The sequence below is a fragment of the Drosophila sulfurigaster genome, chromosome 3, assembly GCF_023558435.1.
Source record: "Drosophila sulfurigaster albostrigata strain 15112-1811.04 chromosome 3, ASM2355843v2, whole genome shotgun sequence".
NCBI classification, from domain to species: Eukaryota; Metazoa; Arthropoda; class Insecta; order Diptera; family Drosophilidae; genus Drosophila; species Drosophila sulfurigaster.
Window position 1 is genome coordinate 19088656 of NC_084883.1, and position 27231 is coordinate 19115886.

Genomic DNA, 27231 nt, shown 5'->3' on the forward strand with positions numbered 1-27231 from the left:
TTGCTCCTCCAGCATTTTTGCATACACTCCTAGACGCGTTGCACATTTGCCTCCCACACGCCGATTCACGCGCTGTTGCACAAAGCAAAGTCGGCATTTGTCTGCTGCGAAGGCTTTCAACTTGGTTGCTGCGAACGTAATGCGAGCAGTCAAATGAATGGAAAAAATGCAGCACGTGTTTGAGTGAACTTCAACAATTCACAGTTCAAGCTTGAATTTGAATTTTTACTTAAAAAGAAGAAAACTGTTGAAGCTTAGCTACTTGGCCTTGCAAATAAGTAGTTAACTTATCTGAAAACACAAACAAAGTCAACGCTGAGTGCTGATTATGCCAATAAGGATAATGCTGTCAATGCGATTTGCTTAACCCCAAACACAAAGCACAACATTTTTAAATTTTTATGACACAAGCATCGTGTGCAGAGGAGCTGCGACCTCAGCATCAAGTGAAACTTCAACACAGTCGATGACGACGCCTAATCACATGCAAAACTCACGCAGGAAGAGTGCACGAAGGATGCAAAACGAAACAGAACAGAACAGAACAGAACAGAGCACAAACACCAAACGTCAGCTGAAACTGACAGAGTCACTGTGGCAGTGGCAAGTGGCAAGTGCCACACAGTGGCTGTGCCAGTGGCAGTGGCAGCCGACTGCAGTTTTTGTGGCGCTTGACAAAAGTCAAGAGCCTGGAGGACAAGGGCAGACTGGCCTGGCACTGTCGAAAGGCGTCAGAGGCGATGGCGGCAGCATAACATTAATTAAGTTTGTAACGACAAATGCCAACACGACAGAGACGTAAACACACACACATACCAGCACACCAACACACACTAACACACACACACATCGTCACACATAAATCAGACAGGCAAAACGCATACAAATGCAGAACGACAGCTCAAAGGATGTTTTGGACCGTGACAAGATGCAAAGTGTGTGTGTGTGTGTGTGTGTATGCGACGGGGGGAGCAATGGCAATGGGTGCTGCCAGTTTGATGAGCCTCGGTGGCTCCGCTTCAATGTCATGACGATGTTAATTTTATAAACTCTTCAGCTTTTGCATCGCTCACAACGCAAAACTCGCAGCTTCCAGCGCTGCCAGTTAATGCAGCAAAATGAGCTAAAAACAACTAAAACTTTATTCTACACTCGTGGATAGTAAAATTGTGGAAACAATATACAGACAGACGCAAAACTATATAACATTTTTTTTTTTGTATATTCCTTCTGTTAAGTTAATAGTATATGATGCGGCAATTTGACTCTTTTTGAGGTTGTTTTGTTAAAAATTCTATGTATGTTTAAAAAGCATATTAATCATAATAAAAATAATTCTAAGAGAAATTCAAGTTGTTGATTATTCTTTGTTTTGCGTGTGCCAAAGTAGCGCAGCCGAATTTATATTTTTATATAATGGACAGCTGTTAAAAGTATTATTTTAAAACTGTGTCATCAATCATTAAAAGATTGTAGATTAAGCAATAAATAGAGTTTGGGTCTCTCGCATCAATAGTGTGTTAGACTTTTCATGGAATGTGTTGTTCACAGCTGACATTCTTCTAATTTTCAATTTTCTTTGGTATCCGGAATATATTTGTTTTCAATGTATTTACACTTCATGTGAGTAGACAGACATAATTTCTTTTACGTGGAATGTACAGACAAAAAAGTTTTCTCCCGATACTCAAAGGATCTGGTATATTTTGTACTATATGGTATATATTAATTTGGTATAATATCAATAATACCGCATTGTTTTGCTTTAATTATAAACAGATAGCCATATACAAAATATACCCTTTAGTATATTTGTAGTATTTTTGCGGAATATTAATTTTGTATATACAGTGTTTTATTTTTTTGCTTACCTTAAGAAACTAAATACATTTCGTTAACAAGTTCATACATAACATAAATCAAGCATTTAATCTATTGTTTGGTTTAAATTGTTGCAAGTGCCATATAAAAGTAGTTAGCCTTAGCTGGCGAATCTCATTCATTTATGAACTCTTTTGAGATCATAACAACTTAATTTGCAGCAATATCTGTAAGCTTCCGACTTTCACTTGGATAACCAGGTAATTTTACTAATTTGTTAATGCCAACTGCTTTAGCTTAGTGCTCAGCAGTTACGTATTTTCCGAGCTCTTGAGTGTGCGTCTTGATTGTTTGCCCGCCTCGCAGTGCTCGCCCGACTGCGTGCCTGTTGTTTGTTATTTGACTTAATTTAATGAAAATGTTGCAACCTGCAATTTACAAAACTAATGCCAACAAAACTTGAGATTGTTTACACTAGACACGCCCTTGTCCTTTGCGTTTGCGTTTCCCGAAGCAGAAGCAGAAGCAGCAGCTTGAGCTTGAGTTTCCTCTCTTAGTTTTGATGCGGGCTCACTTTTAAGTACACATGAAAATCCCCCAGCTCATCCCCTTGGCTGGGAAGTTAAACAAATGAATGAAATCCAAGAGGTTTTTGCGCTGAAGTTGCTAAAAAAGAAAGCGGTAAAGTGGCAAAAGATTGCAGTAAGACGATGATGATGTGATGAGTATTTGCTTTTAGAAAGCATAATAAAATATTATATAAACAAACATAAACATTCTTAATAAATGTATTTCATCATATTTTTTCTTTCATTTGCAGATATCATTGTGCATTTTATAGTCGATAATCGAATGACCGAAACTTATTTGAAATGATGAGTTATCAGAAGGGTAAGTAGGCAGTCTCAAATTATGGTAAATAACTCACCTTAACTCACTGTGCATGACGTTTAGCAAATTGGCTTAAAGAGAGGGAAAACTACAGGTCACCCACAAATCATACAAATCAACTGAGGCCGAACGATATCCATCAATAGGCAAAGAAATTCAAAATTAGTTGGCCCTTCGTTTTTTGTTGTTGTTGTCGGATCCCAATCAATTTATAAACGTCGGCAACATTTGCTCTGACTCTTGCACAGTTTATCTGCCTCTCCGTTGGCAATACAATTTACAGTAAATCAAGTAGAAGTGAAATTTACGCGGGTCATTCTCAAACAATTTGCTAGAGCATTAACGAACGAGACTACAAAAGATAAAATGCGTTCAAGCATTAAAAAAGAAGTTGCCCCAAAGACGATACAGATACCAATTCGACTCGACTTGCTGTACATCCTGTAATCCACATAATGTTTGAATGGGCGACACACAAAAGAAACTGCTGCATACTTTTGGGGGGACGAATGGTTACACATACGACCCGTTTGCCTAATGAGCTCGCATGAATCGGCGATTTGTTACTGCCGTTCGCCTAGCCTAGCCTAGCTGGACCTGCCAACTAGTTTCGAATAAAATTGCCGCCATTTTGCGATGCGTTCGGCCGGTCGGTGGCTTATGCAGCATCGCATCGTTCAATTAACTTGCGCGACAATCCAATCAAAAGTGTATTAAAGGCCCCGCTTACAGCCGGCGCAACGAGCCCATTTCGAGCGCTTGTCGATAACAGCAATTACATAAATGTTTTTATGGACGTCGCTGCGTGGGCGCGGTGCGGCGGTTCCCGACTATATCGCAAAGTGCCAACAATGCCGACGACGACGACGACAATCGGCTGACCAAATGCGCTTTAATGGCCTCGCCAACAGCTGCAGCTGCTGCTGCTGCTGATGCAGCGAAAGGGTTTTATTTTTTCACATGGGGCTTTGCAATTAAGGCATAAATTCAAATTAACATGCATAGGCAATGTTGCTGGCAATGGCGAGGAGCCATACTGAGTGTATTGAATGGCTCAATTAACAATTCGTGCATTGAAGACTCTTTTGTAAATAGCTTATTGTTATCATATTTCAATAAATACGGATTATCGGCAGCCACTCGAGGCATTGTTGTTGTTACTGTGGCTGCACATTATTTACTTTCGAAAAGTTTTCCAATTCTATTAAAATTAAGCTGAATACTTGCTGGACTAATGACAATAAGCTGGCGAAACTTCTACCCAAACATTCCGATATAAATAATGCTAAATAAATTAAGGCGCATAGCAAAACAATCATTAGACTTTGTTGGGCCAAAGGCCAATTTCGATTAGAGAACCGCACCCTTGCATTTCCATTTGGCAAAAACAAAAGTAAAACTAACTTTTACTTACTCATTCATAAAGCAAATGAGCAGTGAATCGATAAAGAGTGTAAGAGAGAAGGGAGAGAAATAGATCGAACATGTCTAGGCTGAAGACGCACGTATGAGATTTCTTATTTACGATAAGGAGACACACAAAAAATAGCAAAATGGCAAAAATAAGAAAAACGAAAATTGCAGACAAATGCTTCAGTTCGGCCCGCTCTTCCATCGTGCTTTTGCCACCCTTGGCACCGCCAAGAGCAACCTGCTCATTGCCCCAGCCACACTTGGTAGCTAGTCAGGCAGCAAAAAGGCAGACAACGGGACAACACTCACACAAAACAAGAGACAGTAAAAAGGTCAAATATTGAATTGTGCGTAATTTACGATAAAAAGGGGAAAATTGGAAAAGTTTCAGGCCCAAAAACAAATCGTATGTGAGGGGGGGAGTGAAGGAAGAGCATCTCTTTTGTCGTTCCCTTATTTATGTAGTTCGTGTCGAGAGGGCAACGCACGTGTGCAGCGAACCTTGAGGAAGAAGTTCAGGCTTGAGGCATCGGGAACCGACGTAAATAAAAATTCTGATTGCCTGAGTTTAGGCGCAGCAAATGTGATTGTGTGTGTGTGGGGGGTGTGTGTGTGTGTGTGTGTGTGTATCGGCTGAAGCAATTGAGGCGTTTTTATTAAATATTACAAGTAGCCGAATAAATAAGATGGGCACATAAGTTGTTGCCTAGGATTCTACACGTACAACGATAAAGCGCAAATCGCTTAAGGAAGCATAAATATTCCTACTCCGAATGGATTTACGACTCGACCGCTTATCAAGTTAAAAATATATAGCTGATAGCATTAGATAATTACAATTTTTTTTTAAATAATTAAGCGCTATATGAAGTTTTGAAAGTCTTAAGGTATATTTAAAAATAAATATACTTAAGAATGTAAAAAAGTGTACAAACAGATTTGTCTTTTCCATTTATACAGCTTAGCTTAGGGGAAAAAGCAACATAATGCACCATTTGTATTATGTATCTGTGAGCAGATAAAGCCTGCGCTTTAAAAATTTGTCAACTCTCATCGTGCAAATAAAATGTATCAAAAAGATATGTGAGTCGACCTCCAATAATGTGAAAATGTATAGCTATAATCTTTAGGTAATTCAAAATTTTGATAATAAACTACTTACATAAAAGTCTTTATTTAAAAATGTAAAGCTGACATCTTCAGCTAATTACTCATTTAGAAAGATAGCAGAAGTATTTAACTGTGGCGAATTTTAGTGCAAAGTTTCACTTTAAAAGGACAAAAACAAAGTGTTCTTCACTCTCTCCCATTCAGTCTATAAAATGTATGCATTAAAATGGCTGTCGCTGCTGCATACAAAATCAGTGCATGACAACGACCTCAACACGTCTAGTACATGCTGCCAATGGCCCTAACCACTTACTGAGCAGAGACACCATAGGCTGCGACTACTGTGGCTGTGCTGTGCGCCCAATTGTATGCAACGGCTTTTGTGTCAAATTTTTATGCCATGCATAGCACGCAAACGTGTGCGAGAAAACGTAGACCCAAAACTACAGACACGCTGCAACAGCAACAACAACAACAGCAACATCATCTGTGGCTTGGGTAGTAAATTGAAAGACCGAAGAAGACAACAACTGTAGACAGAGCAGAGCAGAGCTGAGAGGAAAGTGAAGTAGACGAGCAAACTGATTCAATTAAATCAGTCCAATTGAAGCGACTGACTAACGAAATGTGTATGTGTGTGTGTGTGAGTGTGTGTGTTGCCCTGTGCATGGAATATTTAAGCTGCCTGCTGAGGTCCGGCCACAGCAACACATTTACTGTCACACCCCCCAGTTGTTGGTGTTTAAATTTAAGCTTAAAGGCATCCGCTTTGCCCCTTCTTCGTCTCTCTTCTCTGGTTGTGTTGGGTGAGTTTTGCAGGGTCGGTCATTAAGCAACACAACTTCATTATCGGTCCGCGACTCTCGCTCGCTCTCGCCTGACCAAATGTTGTCCCGAAAAAGTTGTCGCCTGTCGCATTTTATACAAATAACTGCACATTTTGTTTGCGCAACACTTGCGAAACATTTTTTAATGTCTCGACACTTTTTGCCACATGTTGAAATCAGCGAACCGACCAGCAACTGCAACAGCAACAGCAACAGCAGCAGAAACAACAGCGTAGCGAATGCGACTTCTGTCCCGTATCGTATTAATATCTCAATTTATAGCAATTTATAAAAATATGAAAAACGCCGATAGGCTTCAAAAATGCTGCACAGAGGGCAACCGGCAACAACAGAGCGATGCAAATAATATTTAAATGCATGCATTTTTTTTTTGCGTTGTTGTTGTTGTTGTCGACTGTTTTTCGACATTTGCATCGGCCAAACGAAGCCAATGGAATTGCCACTGGGAATCCCAGCGATATCATTTTAAAGCCGATTTGACAAGCGAATCTTGTTGACTTTAAACCTGGCGTATTTTTATAACATAAGTATTTATGTTTATGTTTTAAATTTCAATAGCAACAGCAAAATGCTGGACTATCTGATATGCCAGACAGAAAAAAAAGTATACTTTTAACTGGTCTCTAACTTATTTGTTTGATGATTAAATCATGGTTTTTGCTGTTTAATTTTTTAACCATTGCGATCCCACTGTGCGGCGGTGGCGTTTCGCCTTCTGTCGAGACAAGGCAAAAGTTTTTGAGCATCGAGCATTTTCTGTGTGAAAATCACTCAAAATTGTGTTTAACTAAGCGTAAAAATTATAAGCAAATTAATTTGCGAAATCACAGCAACAGCAACAGCACAAGCACAAGCACAACAACAATAGTTAGCTGGGCGGTTGCAGCACAAAACTTTTATGAAACAATCAGGCAAGCAGCCGACACTCCGGTTAGTTCCGTTGGGAACCTTCCGCTTTCCGCCTGCCGACTTGCTCCTTTGCTTCCTCCTGGCCAGAACAACTGACGCGGCGCCTGCCAAAGCCAACCAAACGAAGCGTTACGCCAGCGGGAAGGACGATAGAGGAGGGTGATGGGGGGTGAGAAAATAACCGACAATTTATCTGCATAAAAGCGCAGTGTGCAACTTTGACGTAGCCTTCATGGGATTGATGGGTGGCCCAAACTTTGTTGGCATTTACTGAAAATTTAAAGCACTCGTTACCGTTCACAGAGAAGCGTCTTTGCAATTAAAGTTGCCATAATAAAACTCAATTTGTATGCCAGTAACTTGCTCTCTCAATACCGTGTTTTTGAAAAATATAATATAATAAATTTTCAAAAATGTAGCAGCTGAATAAGTTTGATTATTGATCAAATGTGAAAAATAAATAAATAATATATCGGGAAGTTTAGGTAATGTAAGAATTGTATTTTTAAGATATTGGTATGATTTCAAGGGCTTGATGATAGTAATATCCAATTCGAAGAATATTTTGGCATTTAATTTTATATTGGTAAATCTTATTGTTTGTTTTAAGACAAATTTGATTAATTAGATTTTGTTCTCTTAGGTAGCACAACGCTTAAGTTGTGCATCTTGTTTCACAAAGGCTGGGACTGTCTCTCTCCTTAATAAAAATTATATATTATATATGCACAGTCATATATATGTATATGTATATATACAATTATATAGAGCAGTGTCTTTGCAATTAAAGTTGACATAATGATTCTTACATTTTGAATAAATGTAAATAGTGGGTGTTATTCTTAAACTACACCAAATTTATATATACTATATTATATACATACATGAGGAAATGCAAAAATATATATACTCAACACATTTAAATTTTTCTAGCAGTAATTAATTGCTTACGTATCACAATCAATATTTTACGAATGTGTTCACTTAATGTTATTGAACAACAATTGGCCAATTACAATTAAAACTTAGAAACAACATTTTACAAAGAAGAATAAATGAATTCACTGGCTTCATCCCCGCTTTGCCGCACTTTTGATTGTCATCATTAATTTGCATGCATAACAAAAGGCGCAGAAAGGAGACTGCTGTTGAAAAGGGTCGGTCAGCTTAAGGCCACAGAGTAGAAGGAGTCTGAGGAGGGGTTAATGGACTTCCCCAAAATGCTCTTTAATTGTTGGGAAAACTCTTGAAATGATTCAAGGAAAACTCTGCTACTTTTCCGCAATTGTTGTTTTTCAATTTCCAAAAATAAACACGAAATCACGAAGCGCTTTTCCTTTGCCACATGTGGCATCAACCCAGTCGAAAGTTATCTACGAATTGCCCGAGGCCAAAAAGCAAAAATGTTAAAATTTATGCCATGATTCAAAGCAGGCAAGCTGATTAGATGCGAGTTGAACGTCGCACCATTTGCATTTATAAATTGTTGCCTTAAACATCTGAATTATTTGACAGGGCCAAAGAGGGCGTGCCACACTCGGTTGCACGCTGGGTGTCGGCATTGTCTGCGTTTAATTATGGACACAAATAAATGTCTTTCGTTTTGGGTTGTGTGGTCTGTCAGACTTTTAATGAGCTGCCAAACGAGGAGGGAGTACATATCAGAAGCTAGTTCGATGAGGCTGCAAAGGATTGCTTGTCTGCCACTTGGACTTGTGACGCCCCAATAATTAAACTCAATTAATGACCAAGTGACCAGTCAACTGCACATCAAAGTTGTTGCAATGCAACGGAAATCAAAGCGACAGCCGATAAGACTTCAACTAAAGACTCATTCAGTCAGTGAGTCAGTCGCTAACAACTTCATTTGTCTTTGTTAAGTCCTGCGACAAACTGCGTTTCGGGATTTCCCCCCCCCCAGAATTTCCCCCCGTTATCTTTCAGGGCTGCCACCGAGCTGAACCACATGCTGTGTGGTGCTTATCTTGACAGCAAACATTTACAAAAATAAGCAGCTGGCAGCATTGCGACGAGGAAACACGTCTTTATCGCACCCAACACACAACAATTTCCAATTTTCCCTTTGCTTCACTTACGGCTTACTCCAACTTCGACTTCGACTCTGACTCCGAGGATGACTCCCCCCAAGTAGCGCATCTTTCTTTTTAAATACTCGAGAGGTAGATTAATCATTGCCCTGCTCGACTTTTGCCCCTTCATTGAGGTTACCTGCCTTGCCTGCTCTTCGCAACTTCGCCCAAATCCAATTATAATTGCGCTTATCAAAAATAAGTTTTCGATACTTTTTCCCTGTTGTCGGGAGTTTGCCACTCAATGGAGTGTCTGTCCTCTGTGGCACCGTCGCTGCCAATTTCGCCAATATGGCAATTTAATCCACACAATCAGTTTAAGGCATCGTCATTTATCTTTTGGGGAGCCTTGCTTCTTTTCCTTTTTTGTATTATTTTTTGGTATGTGGTTCTAATGCTTTGTTCGGGATTTCCTTTCCATCGCTGTCAATTACCTCAAGTTTAATTGAAGGTGAAATTGCGCAAAAAGAAACTGAAGTTTCCTGTGGTCATGCGGGAGTGCATGTAACTCGATATCTTCACATAAGACTGGATTAGCTAAGATCCTAAACAGTTGCGAAGTGTGCCGGAGATAATGAAGAAGTTGCACAAAGTTAGTGTCAAACAGAAAACCTGTGGAGTTGCTTCTTTTCACTACTATCAACATTTGCATGCAAAATACGTAGTTGAGATCATCCAACTGCGACTCGTGTTGGCCATTTCAGTAGCTAAGTATAATTGGCCTTTTCCCCCTGCCCATCTGATGCTTGATGGCGAGCAGTTCAATGAGAAGAGCCCTGGTTTAATTACACTTAAAATATACATCCGGACCAGCACTCCGATTGTGAAATAAATGAGGCGACTTTTGAGGGCTCGCACTTTTCATTTCATTTTAGGCAAATAATAAATTTTCTCTTGAAATTCATTTCATTAAACATTTTCCATGAGCTACGACACAAGGACACAAAGGCAGGCAGCAGGGCAACACTTGTGGGAGAGGGGGAAGCGTGTGGCAGGTCTGCCTTGCCCCGGAAATCTTTTGTTTATGCTTCGCTCCGGTCGCTCGCCCCTCCTCTCCTCACCACCCCCCAACCAACGACTCGATCCCGGACTCGGCCAAATTAAGCAAGCTGACAATTTTCGCTCTAAACTGTATAACAACTTAATGAGCCTGCATAACTTTGCGACAACAGAGTCGAGAGCAAAAGCCTGTCTCTCATTTTTCCGGGGAAAGAATGACTGATAAAAAAAAAAATGCTCGTAAACTTGGCCCGAAGGCATCGCAGCTCGACGACGACGACGACGACGACGCCGACAACGACAACGAGGACGGTAAAAGTCATTATTCAGTGTACTAGAAACTGACTGCATTCCCCTCCTGCCACACTCGACGTTACACTGCGTGCTAAAAATAATCAACTTTTCCAGGACTGTCACACGTTGCCAGTTGCCACCGCCTGGTGGCAAGTTTCGCGCAAAGTTTCATGCCCGGCGTGGAAACAACTTCCGCTTTGGCAGAAGCTACAACTGAAACTGGAACTGGAGCTGGAGAAGGAGCTGGAGCAGTTGCCTCTGGCCCATTTTGGGTCGCATATGGCCATGTCCTGACTATGTCCTGGCCATGCTCCCTTACAAATGACGCATTAATGAAGTGATTTCGCCTTCGTCGTGGGGTTTGAGTTTTGTAGATTTTCTTTCTTTTCTTTTTTTGCCATCTCCAGCTCTCGCGTCAATTCCATACCCCCCTTCCCCGCCTCATGCGACAGCGCTCATTAACTTCCGTTTGAGGACGCAATCCAGCCGAAAACCAAACCTGTGAGCTCTGAGCTGTTTGTTGCTTTATGCAAATGTTTTTCTTGTTATTATTGCTCGCGCTGTGGCTTCTGTTATTGTCTCCCTCCACTTCCCCCGCACTTCGGTTGTTGTTTTTGGTTTTATAGAAAAACACGCAAAGTAAACAAACTTTTGGCTCTCAGTGCTGCTTATACGCCTTACACGACAACGACGACGGCGACGTCGAGAGATTGCCAGCTTCCCGGCTTGTTTGTACATATTTTAATTACGCGTCTCTGATTGGAGCAACATTTAAGCGAGGGCGAACTCGGGAAAGCGTGGAAAGCGGGTGCATGAGAGGAAAGCGTTGACATTTGCGCCCAGCTGTCGTCAGTCCGCAATTTTCGGTTGTTCCAAGTGGTTGCCCAGCATTCACATTGCCATTTCCATTTCCATTTCCCCGAAAGGGTGTTTTTGCTCTCCCACATATTTAATTTTTATTTTCAAGTGTATTTGTTTTGTTTGAATAATATTTGAATATTTATTCATCTTAAGTGGTTCTTTGCAGTCTTCTTACGACTATGCCTTATTTGACTATATTTTTTTTTTGTCTATATTTATAGTTCTTTATTTAAAGAGAACTTTTCCATTCCTCTTACATTACAGAAACTTCTATATTTTGTATTTCCGTATTTTATATTTTAATAATATTTGTTTTTATATAGTATTGCCAATACATAATCTTGTTTTAAGACTAAAATGTACAAACATTTTCAATTACAAATAGTTTAAAAATAATTTCTAGACTTTTTTTTATTATTATTTTCATTAAACACCTAAAGCAATCGAGTTTTAGTTTCTTTGGCTCACATTCTGATACATTTTGGTATATTTAAAATTTAGTACCACATCGATATACCAAATATAAGCTTTGGTATATTTTAGCATATGTGTGGTATATTTTTGGTATATTTGTAGAATTTTATTAAAAACGGATAGCGGGTATCTTAAAGTCGAGCTCACTCGACTATAGCTTTCGTACTTTTTCATAATTGGCTGTTCTTTTATATTTCCAATCACCATAAACAAATTCTATATTCAGTTAAAGAGAACTACTACTATTTATATAAATATCCGTAGAAACTTCAGAACTTGTTCTTCTAGCATTTTTATGAATCTCCGTAGTTACTTTAGTTGCGACACTTGCTGTCAGGAAATTAACATTTATGGCTCACAAGAATGTGGCAAACAATCCAATAAATAAATTCGTGTTTCTTCAGTCGAATAAGCAGTCCAATAAACAATGTTCAATAAACAATACTCACGCATGTGTTCATGCAAATGGATGTGGAGAATATGAAGTCGAGAAGCGAAAGTCTGAGGCAGCTGACGCTGGCAAAAGTGTGCTAAAGTTTTTGTATTGAATTTCATTCATATTTTTTTGGCAGCTGCAAAATGAGAATCAACATTGGCAACATGTTGACTTGACAGACGGGGGGAAAGTGACTGGGACATTTCCAAGCAATTGACACCCTTTTTCAATCTGACACTTGAAGCTGAAAGTCAACCCTCAACGAGTGCCTAGTTTATAAGGGTAATTTCAATAAAAAAAAAAATTTAGTAGAGCTCCAGTCCCCCAATGTCGAGAATTTTTGCATAGCGCGAAATCTGATTATATTTTTTTGTATTTCATTTTCTTTTTTTTGTTGAGTGATGATGGTATTTTTCTATGTTGGTTAGGGTTGGTTGTTGTTTTTTTTTTATAGCTCACACTTTTGCAATCAATAAATCGATGTGAAAAGTCATTAACATAAATTTCAGCAACAGACAATTAACAATCGACCTCCAATCATCATCAACAATTGGCATAATCCACTCAACGTCAACACGACTCGTTCGTAAATTGCCTCGTTTTAAATTGTAAATAAATTTTGATGGCATTAAATGTTATTAAGTCAGCACACATAGCACACACACTCATATATTGTATATAAGCCTGCAACATGCACTATAATGCCATCAGCGCTGTTAATTGTGCGCTTAATTAAATTTTCATGCAGGTGTAATAAATGATTTTCGCCCCGTTGTCTAATTAGATTTCCGCTTTTTATGACTTCTCACATGCCAATGCATCGTGTTAAATGCCTAAGGTCATAATTATAGACGACTGATTGAACAATTAAAAGACTGCACAAGTTGTAGTAATAATAATAATAATTATTTTGTTGACTTTAAATTACAATAAAGACTTTTAATTTATATTCCACATACAGAGTTCACACCTAATCCCAATTGTGCATCTGTCCTGGAGTGGGCAACAACTTTCTCTTCTGCTGAGCCTTCGTATCCTTTTTCTCTTCTTGTTTGGAATCTTTTGAAGGAGCTGCTGGCTTCTTGACTTCTGCTTTTGGTGGTGGTCCAGCTTCCTTGCAATCTCCTGGCGCTTTCTTCGCTGCTTCGGCAGCAGCTTTGGCTGCCTCGGCTGCTTCTTTGGCTGCTTTGGCTGCCTCTGCCGCTGCTTTGGCTGCCTCTTGCCGTTTCTTCTGCTCAACGAGATCGATGGGCGGCCTCACCATGCATCTGGCATCCCTTGCGTAATACGGATCATTGGAGAGACGAGATTGTGATTCTTCGAAGGGCTTGTGAGGCGGCAGAGTGCGTGGACTCAAAGTGTCCGCATGTCGATGACTTGTCACATGTTTCCTCCCAAGTAGAAAATCGCGTAAGAGTTGCAAAAACGGAGAAACGTCGCGGTGTTTAGGTGGCATTATCTGACTAAACTAAAAGATTTCAATTGATACACAATACTATATATATTCACTAAACAAAGTGTAAAACGTAAAAAGAACACAAATTTTGTTTATAAATTGTAACTAGAAGCTAATATGTCTGTTGACTGAATGCCTACTTCTCATTTATCCATTCGTTTGTTTCGCAACTGTTGCTGCGTTTTCGCATTTCTCCTTCCATAAAAAGCGTTTTTGGCAATTCAATAAGCGTCAATCGCATGACGGATTCAACTGTCAATCAATTGCGTAAGAAATCTGCAAGCTGCGTCAATGAATTTCAATAATGCCACAGGAAAGAGGCCACGAATTCAGCAGGAAATGTGTGAAGTGGAAGGGAGTTCAACTGCCAACTTGACCAGAAATGACGAGATATTTATAATGAAATCTTTCGGCAAAACAGAGACATTTGCCAGAAGTCACTCCGATTGGAATTAATAAAAACACTCGAATTTCCGATGCCAATCAGAGAGTGCAAAATGAAGACCCCACCGACAGTTGCACGCGTTGGGCTTTGCTGTACTTTCTGTACTTTGTATTCCACATTGTACACTTTGTCTTTGACGCCCTCGCATTGCCTAAGCTGTCACTTTGACAGCCTCATGGCCGGAAGTCTGGCATTTCAGGCAGTCAGCGAGCCGAAGACGAACGTGTGAGATGTTTATCATATGGCGAGTGATCCTTGGCAGCTTGGAACGCTGCTCACATTTCATCAGATAAGCAGCTTGTCGAGATTTACGAAATCGAGCTGATTATGTCTTTGTGATTGGCGAACGACAGCGCACAACCGGCACTGAATGGCAATGGGAATACGAATCCAAAGGGAGTGGGAACAGGTCGCGTGTCAAAGGGTGGCCCAGCTCAGAGCAGCTCTGTTTGAGACACAAGTTGCCTGTTTACCTTTTGGCTTTTGAATAGGCCTCGAGGCTGTATAATGAGAGAGAACGGGGATATGCTCAGTGCTTAGCTCATGTTCTACAAGCTGCATTGGCTATGGGAAATGCATAAATCAGCTTGACTCCTCTCAATTTGATTCTAATTTACGGCACACTTTGCTCCCCCTCCATGCGTTGCAGATAAGCTCAGCTAAATATCAGGTTAACAACGTTTTTCCAAACGGAAATTGATTTCCATGAGAAAAAAAACTGGTTTTCATAAAAAATTTGCAAAGCAACTGCAATTGAAAAGACACCCTGCAATTACTTTCATTTTTGTGTTTTACGCACTTACTACGAACTATAGATGGCGCCACAAGCTGCTAAAACGTTTGGAAATTTTTTAGTGTTGCTTATTAGTCAAAGGTTATTTGATTTAAGGCGAAAAAAAGAGAATAATACAATATTGAAAATATTAAACTTAAGCTGAATTATTAATTTTCACTAAATAAGCTCAATAACCCAATTAAAACTAAATTCTATATATCAGTTGTCAAAACAAAATTTCAATATTCAACATTTCGAGAGAGTTATTTCATTTTAATTGATTTTACCTTGAATTTGTTCTTCCAATCATTAATTACACTAAAATTAATATATTACAAAGCACTAAATAAATACACCAAAAATTTGGATTGCTTTTAACCCAATAAATTTTGAAGTTAATTGAAATTGTTATTTATTTTAAGCACTTATTTTATGAAACTTCATACTTTTAGTTCATAATATTAAAACTTCTTAAATTAAAACTACTTGTTTATTAAATGTAAAAATTTCTTAGTTAAATCAACAAGTCAATACAATTTAAAGAATTTTTAAATGACTATATACATATTTGATTTTTAATCCTTAATTTTAAATTTTAACATTTTATTTTGTAATATTGAAATATGCAAAATGTCAAATTTAAACGTGGCTAACAGTACATAATTAAACTAATAAATAATTTAAATTGTTTATAAAACAGTTTTCAAAAACATAACATATTTTTTTTCATTTATTTTACTGTAATTATTAATTATAAAATGAAATGAAACAGTGAATAATTACAAAAAATGGTGTTAATGTAACTGGATAGTTCATACCACATAAAGTTCAAACATAACTTGAAATATGATAATTATTGGTGTCAAATTAATTCGAAAAGAAACACTACAAAACTTTTCCCCTTGAAATTGAATACGAAATCAGTTTGTTGTGTTATTGAAAACTATTACTCAAGGCTGGCGCAACGTGCATCGTGTTGCAACCGTTGAGGGAAAGTGCGTGGTAACGAATGCGGAAAACTAATTGATATCATTTTTTATAGAGAACGAGCCGGAAAATGTCCTCGACGGGGTTGCCATTGAGCTGCGATACTGAAAACCGAACTGATTTCCGTTATTCTTGTGTTTTTGTATATTGTGGAAAACTGCACGCACGAAGTGGAAAAAACCTTAAAAATGCCATTTAATGCGCCCCCTTGCCTAGGCCACACATTTCTTTTTTGAGGGGTGGTTGCGGAGTGATGTTGATGGTGGTGAAGCTATTGGTGGTAGCACATATGCGGTTGATGTGTTCTCGCCTTCTGATTGAACTAATTGACACATGTGCCAAAGGAGCAGTGCCTGAAATCGAAATCGATTTGGGAATTTGGCATACGAGACGTAGATTGAAAAGATGTTGTGGCTTTAACTTTTGGCCAAAGTTCAAGCAGAGCTTCTCACTTTCTCGATATTTTCTAACGATTTCCCACTTTGTGTGCAGCTTGTGTAATACGATATGTCAACAGTGTCGGAAGGTTGCAGCACAATTTAAAGAAGAAGCAAAAGAACTTTTTTGGCGAAAAGTAAAAGTAGCGAAGGTCAACATCATCAAAATGTCTGGCTAAACTTGTACATACACACATGCCTTATGCCACTTGCCACACGCTGTATGCCACATCCTAGTGGATACCCCGAGGCCATTCAAGGACCACGCCAGGCCAGGCGAAAAGAAGGAACTGTTGTTGGTCTTCGTCTTGTAGTGAAAATGATAATGTTAAAGTTTTACAACTTAAGTCGTCAAAGTCAAACACACTCTAGGGAAATTACAAACACATTCGTGACAAGGATGTGAGGATGCTGCTGCCCCTGTCCTTGCCTTCTGTTTTGGTTACCCCCCACTATAAGGTCAAGAACTGAGGGTGGCGACTCAGCTCACCATTGTCTTTGCTGTGCTCTGTGATGAAACACACTCGTCCAAAAAAGTTTTACCTGCTCAAATCTTAAGCTCTCTCGACTCGGTTTTGTTTGCACAGCGAGTGTAGTTGTTACGTTCGTTGGCTTTGTACTCTTTTATGCTTTTACAGCGCTTCAGGGTGGTATTAGTGTAAAGCTCGCCCAGGCGCCACTTTGGGTGTCTTAACTTTGAGATACAACAACAATCGCTTGTACTGCTTACCCATTAGCATAAATAAACGCGCTAAGTACGCCCCATAAAGGTGTAAATGCTTGATATTATTAGCCATGCCAGAGCTGAGCGAGGAGGACTCTCCACTGGCTAAGACGAGTCCAAGGAACTTCAGGGGGAAGAAAACCGCCAACGGCCTCAGCCAGGGGACTTTTGCTAGCGCTAAAATTTTATGCTGCTTCAACACATAAAATTTGCTCTCAAGTATTTCATAAAATTTTGTTGCGCATCACAAAATGAGTTGCATGCCCCAGCATACGAGACTCGACTTTTGTTTTGTTGTCTCATCAAATGAAATTTTATTAAATGACTGCCAAGTTTGATACTTAACTTGCTAGAAATTAGCTGACCGTTGTTTGCTGTCCCCACTTAAAGAGTGCACACAAAATGTGTCAGCTTAAAGACATCAACTGCAGTTTATTTAAATTACTTCAAAGGCGAAAGCAGACAGCGCTAGTAAATTTACGCTAGGTTATAAATTAATTTATAGTCTATGCCTTTAATAAATAAATAAATATATACTTTAAGCAAGATAGCTATATATTACTCAAAGAGTTAATTTATTATATTGAATAACATTTAAAAACAATTATTCAACAAAATTTTTACATATAAACTAAACAAAATGTGAGTTTATTGTACAGCTGTATTTCCTTGAAATAGATATACTTACGTATAATATTATCAATGCATCTTCAAAACCCAATTTAGTTATAGCAGTTTTAAATATTTCAAAAATAGTATTAGTTTTGGGTAATTTAATATAATACTTTGTCACATATGAATATAATAAAATGTGTGAACATTGAAATAGCAATGTATATACATTTTATAAATTTTGGAAATTGCGAACATGCTCCCAAATTTTAAACAGTTAATAAAGCGTAAATATTATATAAAATAATTTAAACTGAAAATTAAATTTGTACAAATAAACTCAAAAAAATAAATAACATGCATATATAAAAATTTATTTGAAGAGTAACATTTTTATGTTTAAAAGTTGTTAATAAAGAATTAAACACAAATTCAATATAAAACAATTTCAGCTACTTTCAAGAAAACCATAAATTTCATTTTTACAAAGAAACTAAACAAAATACAAGTTCGTATTCTCAATTTATTTAAAGCATGCAAATGTTATAGTTGTAAATGGTAACTAGTGAATAAAATCAATTTCAATTCAAAAAATGGAAATTCAATAGACTATAATATTCAGTAAACGTAGACAATTTAAAGAGCAGACGTTTGGCATAAAGTTTCAGTGCAGACACGGCCATAAACACTGCAGGTGCCTACAGACAAATAGATAGCCAAGAAAAAGAGGAGCTAAAATAATACCCTCATTAAAATGCGCAAACGTTCTGTTTATGCATTGAAATTGCGTTTCGAGTTTTGTGGCCCCCTTCTTTGAATGAAGTGAAGCTTCATTCATGTTTGGTGCTAAATGCAGAGGAACCTTTATTCATTTGATGCCCACGTTTATTGTTTTCCAAGTCATTTTCAGCATCTTATCAATTTGACTCAGAGGCACAAGCACCAGCTGCTTCAGCTCCAACTCCAACTCCAACTCGAGCACCATCTCTTGGTTCTCCTCATTCCAGATCTCGTTTTGGTCGTGGCAATAAAAGAGTAAGCATTGTTTCCGTTCGCCTGTCATTGATAATGAAGACACCAGCAACATTGTCTTTGGGGAACGCCAACCGCCACCCGCCTCCCGCCTCCGCCTCCCGCCTCCGCCTCTTCAACACTTCAACTCGCTTCCGTGGAACGTGACTCTCTTATCAATGCGACTTACTTATTTTCTGAAGGCAGCTTCTTCTTCTTCTCCTCCTCCTCCTTCGAGTTCTCCGTTTGGTGTTCCTATCGCAGCGGCAATTAAAATTTGTAGCTATTGGTAAATGCTGGCAACAATGGGAAAGCTGCGACTTGAGTTGAATTCGATTTCATTTCGTTTGCGCATCGTTTGCAAATCATTTCACAATTGCCCAGAATGGGCATGTCTTGAGGGCAACTACTTCCTCCCCTCCACTATATCTCCATCTGACTTTCCCCCCACAAGCTTCCTCTGTCACTCCCCCCTTAACAAATGGCGGCCTCATTTTTCACAGTGACAGCGCAATGGGCGTTAATTGCGGGGGTTTGCTTCAGGTTGAGATAAGCGCGCGTGATTTTTCTACGAATTTTGCGCCCAGCGGGCACAAAAGCACTTCTTTTGGGTTTGCATTCGTTGGTTTTTTTCGTTTGTGGGGTGTGTTCTTAGAGTTTTTGAATTGTGAGAGCACGAGTTGCACAAGGCACAATTCATACTTTATTTTCTTCTTGCACCATTCAAATGAGTTGTTTCCATTTTTAGGGGCGTAGCTTGTCGCTGCCATAGCTGCGATAAGAGCTCTACGGGCAGGAGGTCAAAGTCTATATTTTTTGAATTGGCAAAACGTGCGGCAAATGGCTTAATTACAACTGAAGAGTCAACTTTGATCTTGACTTTTATAAGCACAAAACTCAAGCCCTTTTTCCTGGGGTCGATATCTCAAATTAAAGATGGTACAACATGCAGCATCAAATGAACATCCAATTTCCCAACTGCAACTCTAGCTTGGGATACTCTCATTGTGGGGGAACTTTAATTACATAGCTCTAGAGAGACTAGCCATGATGAACTTGTCATCCAGTTGCTACGGTTTAGATGCTAAAATAAACAAGACTTTCGATTAAATTAGTAAAAGCGAACTGTTTTATAGTAACAAAGGCTAATTTATGACATTTAGATTTGTGATACAAAATAGTATTAATAATAATAAATAATGTAAAACTTTTTAATAAATATATTTGGGCATTACAAAATGTACCATAACAAATTAATTTTATATAAGCGATAGAGTTGATTTATTTTGTATAAATTTCAGAAATATTCAAATATTCGTTACTATAAAAATTAAAGGTGGTTGCTCTTTTGCATTTTAAGTTTTAAGTCTACTGATTCCTCTTTAATTTTTTAAAGCTGTTTTCCAATAACGTATTATTTAGCTATAATACTTTTCAACACAATTTAAACTTTCAACTTTACTTTCCTTTAATTTTAGCACTTGCTACTTTTGGTCATGTTATAAATTTGATACATTTCAAATCAATTTCTATTGCAAAACTTTAATATTATAAGCTTTAACTTAATAGTTTGACATCTATTTCAAATATTAACTGTATATAGTTCATTGTTTAATCTAGGCTAGCTTCTGTTGTACCGTCTATCTGAAGTACACATCTTGTTTTCCATAGATTGATCTGTTACGTTAGTTGTCGCACAGTTGTTTTGTGTTTTGGTCTTTGTAACCTGACAGCCTTGTCTTCGCACACATTTGTGGGCGTTCAAATGGGTCGCCCACCTGTATTTAAATGCGCATATTTCACAGCAAACATGACTTGACAACATGCCTGGCTTTTTCGCATGGTCTAAAATATGTAAACAAATAGTTTTGGCAATTGCCAAGTGGGGCATGTGGAGGCCACAGCCACAGCAGTCATTCTATACAGAGGTCGGGTCAGAGAGGAGCCCTGCCACAGCCAAACGACTGTGCTGCATGTTGTGGCAAGTGTGCGAGTGTGTGTCAATGTGTGTGTATGTTTTGTGTGTGGCTGTGCAACAGCAACAACTTTTACAACATGCGACCAACGAACCAGACGACTCGACTCGACTCAACTCGACTTGGTTGGCTAAATAAACGAGGCCTTAAATCGAACTTTGTACACGGCTTTTGCTCGCTTCTGGATTGTTCTCGGACTGAGAGAGAGAGGGGCTAGGGCTAGGGCTAGGGATGGCTGCCTCTGGTTGCCGTCTCGTTTGAGGTTAACATAATTTAAGCTGCCACCCAGGCGGCTCTAACGATGCAGCCTGCAGCGTTGCGAGGTTGGCTAACTGCCTGGCCATTTAACATGTTGCCAACATGCGTGGCAATTTTGCAAATTATAAATTTTCCACCTGCGCAATGTGCTGGGACGTATGTTAGACTTGGGAGTCTTGGGTATGCAACGCCCACATAACTGTTGTTTAAACTTTTAAGCGCACACGCTTCCTGCAAGTACAACAAGTAACAACGACAACTATCCGACAATTGATCGTTGTTTCCGGGTTTGTTGCTCGACTCGATTCGACTCGACTGGCAGCTGAAATTAAGTCGACACCGAGACAAACACAACGCAACATGCAGATAGTTTTGCAGACTAGAACACCTACAATCTAGTACAACATAACATAGAACAACAACAACAAGCTGCAAGCTGCTTCCTGAAACATGGCCTCAGCAAATAAACGAAGTAGAGCTGCCTTTTATTCATAGTCTTCACATTGTTGGCAATACTTTCTGCGTGTACAACACGGCGTATGACGCATGTTGCGGACAAAGTTATTGTACGAGCAAGTTCAGGAGAAAAAGATGTTTCAAGGAATGTTAGACATTGTTTTTGCAGTTTGTAGAAAATGAAATGAAATCTTTTCAAAAAGGTTTTATCGCACACACATAAACCAATTTGCACATACGATATTTATTTAAATGTTCAATTTGAAATAAATTTAGTGAGCACATCAGGTCCATCAATTTTTGTGCAAGCGGAGTAAGAGAGGAAAGAGCAGAGGCAGAGAGAAATTTGCATGAAACAAAAACGGATAGCGGCAGCAATTTGCGTAAGAGCAAATTAAATATTGTAACTGTAAAATAAATCTGATATGCAATATATTGAAGCCAAAGTGCAAAGGACAACAGAAAGCAGAAGGGAGCAGACAACTCGACAACCGGACAGCAGGACGACAGGACAACAGAGCAATCGAAACGAGCATGCTTCCGACTGCAACGGACTGCATAAACAAGACTGCAGAAAAATATAAACAATATGCAAAGCATGCTGAAGACGTGCCAGCTGAGTGAGACTGAGAGACCTGAGGCGACTGCAACGAATGTCAAGTATACGCACTGTGTGTGCTGTTGTTGTTTCTGCTCTGCTTTTCTCTGCTCTGCTATTGTTACGAAACTTTGCATACAACAACAACAACAACAGCAACAAGGAGCAATCGGAATTGGTAACAAGGTCAACATTTTGAAGGCATGTTGCCATCAATTTAACATCAAATGCCCATAAATCTCTGACAGCACATAAAACATGTTGCGTGTTTTTCATAAAAGATGCTAAATAAATATTTAATATATACATAAACGATGCAGACAGACAGCAAGACAAGCTTGCCCTCTAGTCAAAGACATAAATATATATTGAATTCAATTGCGAGCCAATAAAAAATGCGAAACAAACTTCTGACTTTATGTCTCAATTGCGACATTAATTTGCATTAAATAAACGCCAAACGATGAAGGCAAAATTAGAGCAGAACGTCCTCCTCCCTTCGCACTTTGATTGACGTTGCATCAATATCAATCAAAAGTCAACAGTGGTGCTTTATAGTCGACATATTCGTATATATTTTGCATTTAAAAGCATTTCTCTGCTTCGACTTTTAAGTGATTCTTCTTTTGATTGTTTGTCTTTCAGTTTGCCTTCTGTTTGCCATAGTCGCGACGCGGCGCAGAGACAAACGCAACAGAGAGTCACATCCCCGCCGACCAAAGTTAAAATATTGAGTATTGAGAATGGAATTCATTAAAAATATATCGAAACAACATTCAAATGTTTCAGAGTACAGAGGGTACTGGGTGCAAAGCCAGACAGATGGTAGCTGAAATTTAACGACTGCGTTGATATTTTAATGGTTGTGGTGGAATTGCATTTGATACAAATTTTATTAACACACGGATTCACATTATAACTTATTTCTATTATGCAATATTATAGCAGTCAACAAGTATCATATGTATTAGCATTTCAAATGAATTGTGAAATGCATTTTGAGCTTGATACAAAATTGCTAACAAAATGAGTAGTTGCTTAGTTTTTTCTAAATAATTATCAGATTTTCAAGTTAAAATATTTTATTTCTGTGATATTTTTATACCCGCTACCCATAGGGTAGAAGGGTATTATAACTTTGTGCCGGCAGGAAATGTATGTAACAGGTAGAACGAGGCATCTCCGACCCTATAAAGTATATATATTCTTGATCAGCGTCAACAGCCGAGACGATCTAGCCATGTCCGTCTGTCTGTCTGTCCGTCTGTCCGTCTGTGTGTCTGTCCGTCCGTCCGTATGAACACCTAGATCTCAGAGACTATAAGAGATAGAGCTATAATTTGTTTTCGACAACATTTGTTATATTTGCACGCAGATCAAGTTTGTTTCATATTTTTGCCACGCCCCCTTCCGCCCCCGCAAATCAAAAAAAATCGAATAACTAGCGTAATTTTAAAGCTAGAGTTACGAATTTTGGTATATACAATAATTACTATAGTAGTTATGATTCCTGAAAATTTAGTTGCGATCAGATAAAAATTGTCGAGGTTATTAAAGAAATACTTTTGTATGGGCAAAAACGCCTACTTACTGGGGGTCTTAGTTACTTTGTCTGACAATCTATTGTGCCGTCTATGGTATATTTTGAATAGAGTACTATATCGATATATCACATATACCATTTGGTATATTTTTTAGTATTTTTGTGGTATATTTGGTATATTTTGAGAAATATACCGCAAAATATATTGCTTTTATTCAAAATGGGTAGCGGGTATCTCACAGTCGAGTACACTCGACTGTAGCTTTCTTACTTGTTTAAATATAGTACTATATCAAAACAGCGTTCGGCAAACTTTAAGGTAAATTTGTAGTATATTAATTTGGTATATTTGAAATATTAGTGTGGTACATTAATTTAGTATATTTTAAGAATAATACCGCACTATTCTGCTTTCATTAAAAATCGGTTGTGGGTATCTCTCACTTCATTTTGGTATATTAATTTGGTATATTTGAAATATTAGTGTGGTACATTAATTTAGTATATTTTATGAATAATACCGCAATATTCTGCTTTCATTAATTTTTTTTTTGTTAAATATGAAATATAGTAATAAATAATAGTAATCTATTAATTAATTGAAAACATATTAATTGTTTAGTATGTTTTAATAATATAATGTAACTTTTCATTTAGTATTTTATTCAGTATATTAAATCATTTTTGTTTGATTTTGTTTGATAAAACACTTTGCTATAATATACCAATTAGTTGTCCCATTTAAAACTGTATAAGTGTGTTTTTCTATAGCACTATCGCCATTTAAATCCATTTACCGAGCTCTGACCAAACATTTTTGCGGATCTTTCAGCAATCCGCACACTTAAAATATTTACGCAATCAAAATTAATGCAACTGTCATGTTCTGCTGCTTTCTACTCTTCTCTCCCTTCTGTTTCTCTGTGAATGTATTTAGCGTTAAATGCAAATACACTTTAGAATTGCAGCCAACCACAGCAACCCCTTCGCACTCTCTCTATCTCTCTGTCTCTATCTCTCTCAGTTGTTGTTGCTCTCAGCTAGTATTCCCGGTTACAATTCCGGGGACTGATGCATGTTTAAATTTAAACAGTAAAACCAAACTCATTACCAACAACAAGCGAGTATGTGTGTCCTGTACTCGTCGTCGTTCTCCTCGTTGTCAAATTACCAAAATGTCCTTTTGCGCAATTTTGTGGACATTGGAAATCGCTTTGATTGAACCGCATGCTTCCATGCGGACAACAACAAGATCGGAGCCGAGGGGAGACTACACTACAATGGCCGCACATAAAACAAACAGGCCACGTCCTGGCAGTGTCCTGGCCACATCCACATCCACACGGACAACACAACGAAATCCACTTGCAATTGCAGCTGTAAATGCGGCTCGCTGCACTTACACGCATCCCCAGCTTCAGTTCAGTTCAGTTCGATGTGCAAATTGTCCATGCGGATGCAATGCAATGCGATGCGGATTGAGTATTGGGGATTGAGCATCGGTTTTATGTCGCTTGCGACTGAATGGAGACGCATTTTACTGCCCTGCTAATCTCTGAGCGATTTCAATGCGTGTGTTCGTTGCACACAAGTAAAAGCGAAAGCAAATTTTCGGCTCGGGGGGCGAAGATGAGGAGCGTTTGTCAGTCGTGGTCCCGGTCCGGCGAGTTGACTTTGAAAATCAATTAACAACATCAAACAGACACTGTGCACGCTGACGTAGACAGCTGTCGAAGTGGTAAGAGAAGAGAGGAGAAGGGGGAACAAACCCACTCGGCAAGTGTGTAAATTGCAACTGTAAATCAAATATGACAACGCAGGCGAATGCAAAATTTGCATGTGTGTCAGTCACATTAATTGTCCGCGCCATCGCATCTCAGTCGCAGTCGCAGTCGCTATGAAAGGGGGCGTATTTTATTGTTGTGTTAATGAGTGTGCACAGCACATTCGCCGTGGGCTCAGTCTCTGGCTCAGCCCAGTTGGTCAGTTGCCGCTTGCCGAATGCCCGGAGCGAGGCATTCGTGTGGCACGAGGTTATCTCTCTATGGGCAATGCAATTTGCTGATGTGACACAAAAATATGTTGCCATAAGGCGCGTGTGCTGCACAATTTTAATTAATTATATATAAAAGTCGGCAAAATAATGGACATTAATTGGATATTAATTGCATAAATGATGAATAGTAGTTGCCCAATGATATTTGCCTTAAATATTAAAGTCCTTAAATTCACTTTCTCTCTCTTACTTCAGTTGTCTTAACATTAACTTAAGACGCTGTCTGTCTGTCTGTTTGACATTTTGCGGTCAATGTCCACCCGTTGAGCGGAAAAACGTTGTAGAACTTTTCTAATTAAACGGACAGCAAGTTTATTCAAACAACTTAATCAACTTGCAAACACACAAAGAGCATAAAAACGGCACACAAACACACAACAAGAGAGACACAAAACTCAAGAGTAATAAAATTATTTACCCAAACGCAGACTGCACAAAATGCGAAAAATGCATGGAAATTTATGATCACGTAGCTGACATAAAATAAGCTGGATTTCTCCTCCTGCTTCTCCTTCTATCTCCAACTTCTTCTTCATTTTGCATGCAGTTCGCAGCTAGCATGACGTGATAATTTACTTAACGGCCTATAGACTTCTCGCCAACCCCGATGATTGTGTTTGGGCCATAAAACTACTCAACTCCTTGCTTCAATCAGAGACACTTTACAAGGCGGGAAACATCAGAGTTTATGATGTCTAGGCGATTTGTAGACATTCGCTGGATGGAGTTAGATTCGCTAGTTCAGCGACAATTTTAATGGGCAATTTATGGGTACGATTCATGAAGGAGATGAACTGATATATTTTTGGGGGTTTTGTAATTGGCAGCATTATAGTAAATGCTGTCAAATCTATGCAGCTAATTTGATTAGACTTTAATGAGGCATGCTTGAACTTTGATGTCGAGCAAAAAAGAAATGTGTGTCTGACAAAACATTGTCTGCGCTTAGCTGTAGCTATCTCTTCCCCCAGTCGCTTATCGGAGCGACTGTTTATGTGCTAAGCTCTTTTTCTATCTATCTCTCGACTTGGGGGCCATCCCGACATGTCTGCGGTATGTGGAATAGCAGCATTTTCCCATAAGACCTCGTTGAAATCTTTTCTGTCCGGCTAGACACCATTTAGACTGCGGGGCCAAAAAGGCCACAAAGACAGAGAATAGAGAGAAAGAGAACTTCAGTCTGTTTTGCGGTGATAACTGAGAATTAATTAAACGCCGACGCGAATTAAATTAAAATAAAACCGCAAAGACGCAGACTTAAAGACTATCACGAGCTATTAATAATGGCATAAGAGACTGATACGAGTTCCCCCGATAGCTCTACACGCTATTTTTTGGCTGAACTTTAAAAGCCAAGTCAACAGTTCAACTGTTCCCTTTTAGCCATACCGATTTCATGGTTCTCTGGCTCTTCGTCGGTTTTTTCCCTCCTCTCACGTTTGACGTCTGTTTCCGCTGCTGTTTTTTGCATTCACTGCAAAAGGCATAACAATAAATGGCAGCCCAACCAACACACAATACAAAAGCAAGCCGAAGGCTGGCAAAGCGAAACAACAACAATTGCAACAAAATGCAACTCTGGCTGCGACTTTCCACTTCCGGCTGCACTAAAAGTTTAAATTCATTTCCGCTCTGGCTTAGATTTTTGCGAGAAAAAAATTAATTAGAAGTTGCACAAACACGCGAAGGTCTTGTGCTGTAGTTATCTTTTGAGTTCGATGCCAAAAGGATTTGTTTGTTTTCACTTCGCT

The 27231-nt window shown here is 38.8% G+C and overlaps 1 protein-coding gene across 1 annotated transcript in view; it reads left to right on the top strand.

The window, feature by feature from the left end:
* Nucleotides 1-27231, top strand: part of LOC133845978 (probable serine/threonine-protein kinase dyrk1) — a 61502-nt gene that overhangs the window by 13608 nt on the left and 20663 nt on the right. The window contains exon 2 of the mRNA XM_062280677.1: nucleotides 2642-2712. Within this exon, the coding sequence (XP_062136661.1) occupies nucleotides 2694-2712 (19 nt within the window). The 5' untranslated portion in view covers nucleotides 2642-2693. The remainder of the gene's footprint in view (nucleotides 1-2641; nucleotides 2713-27231) is intronic.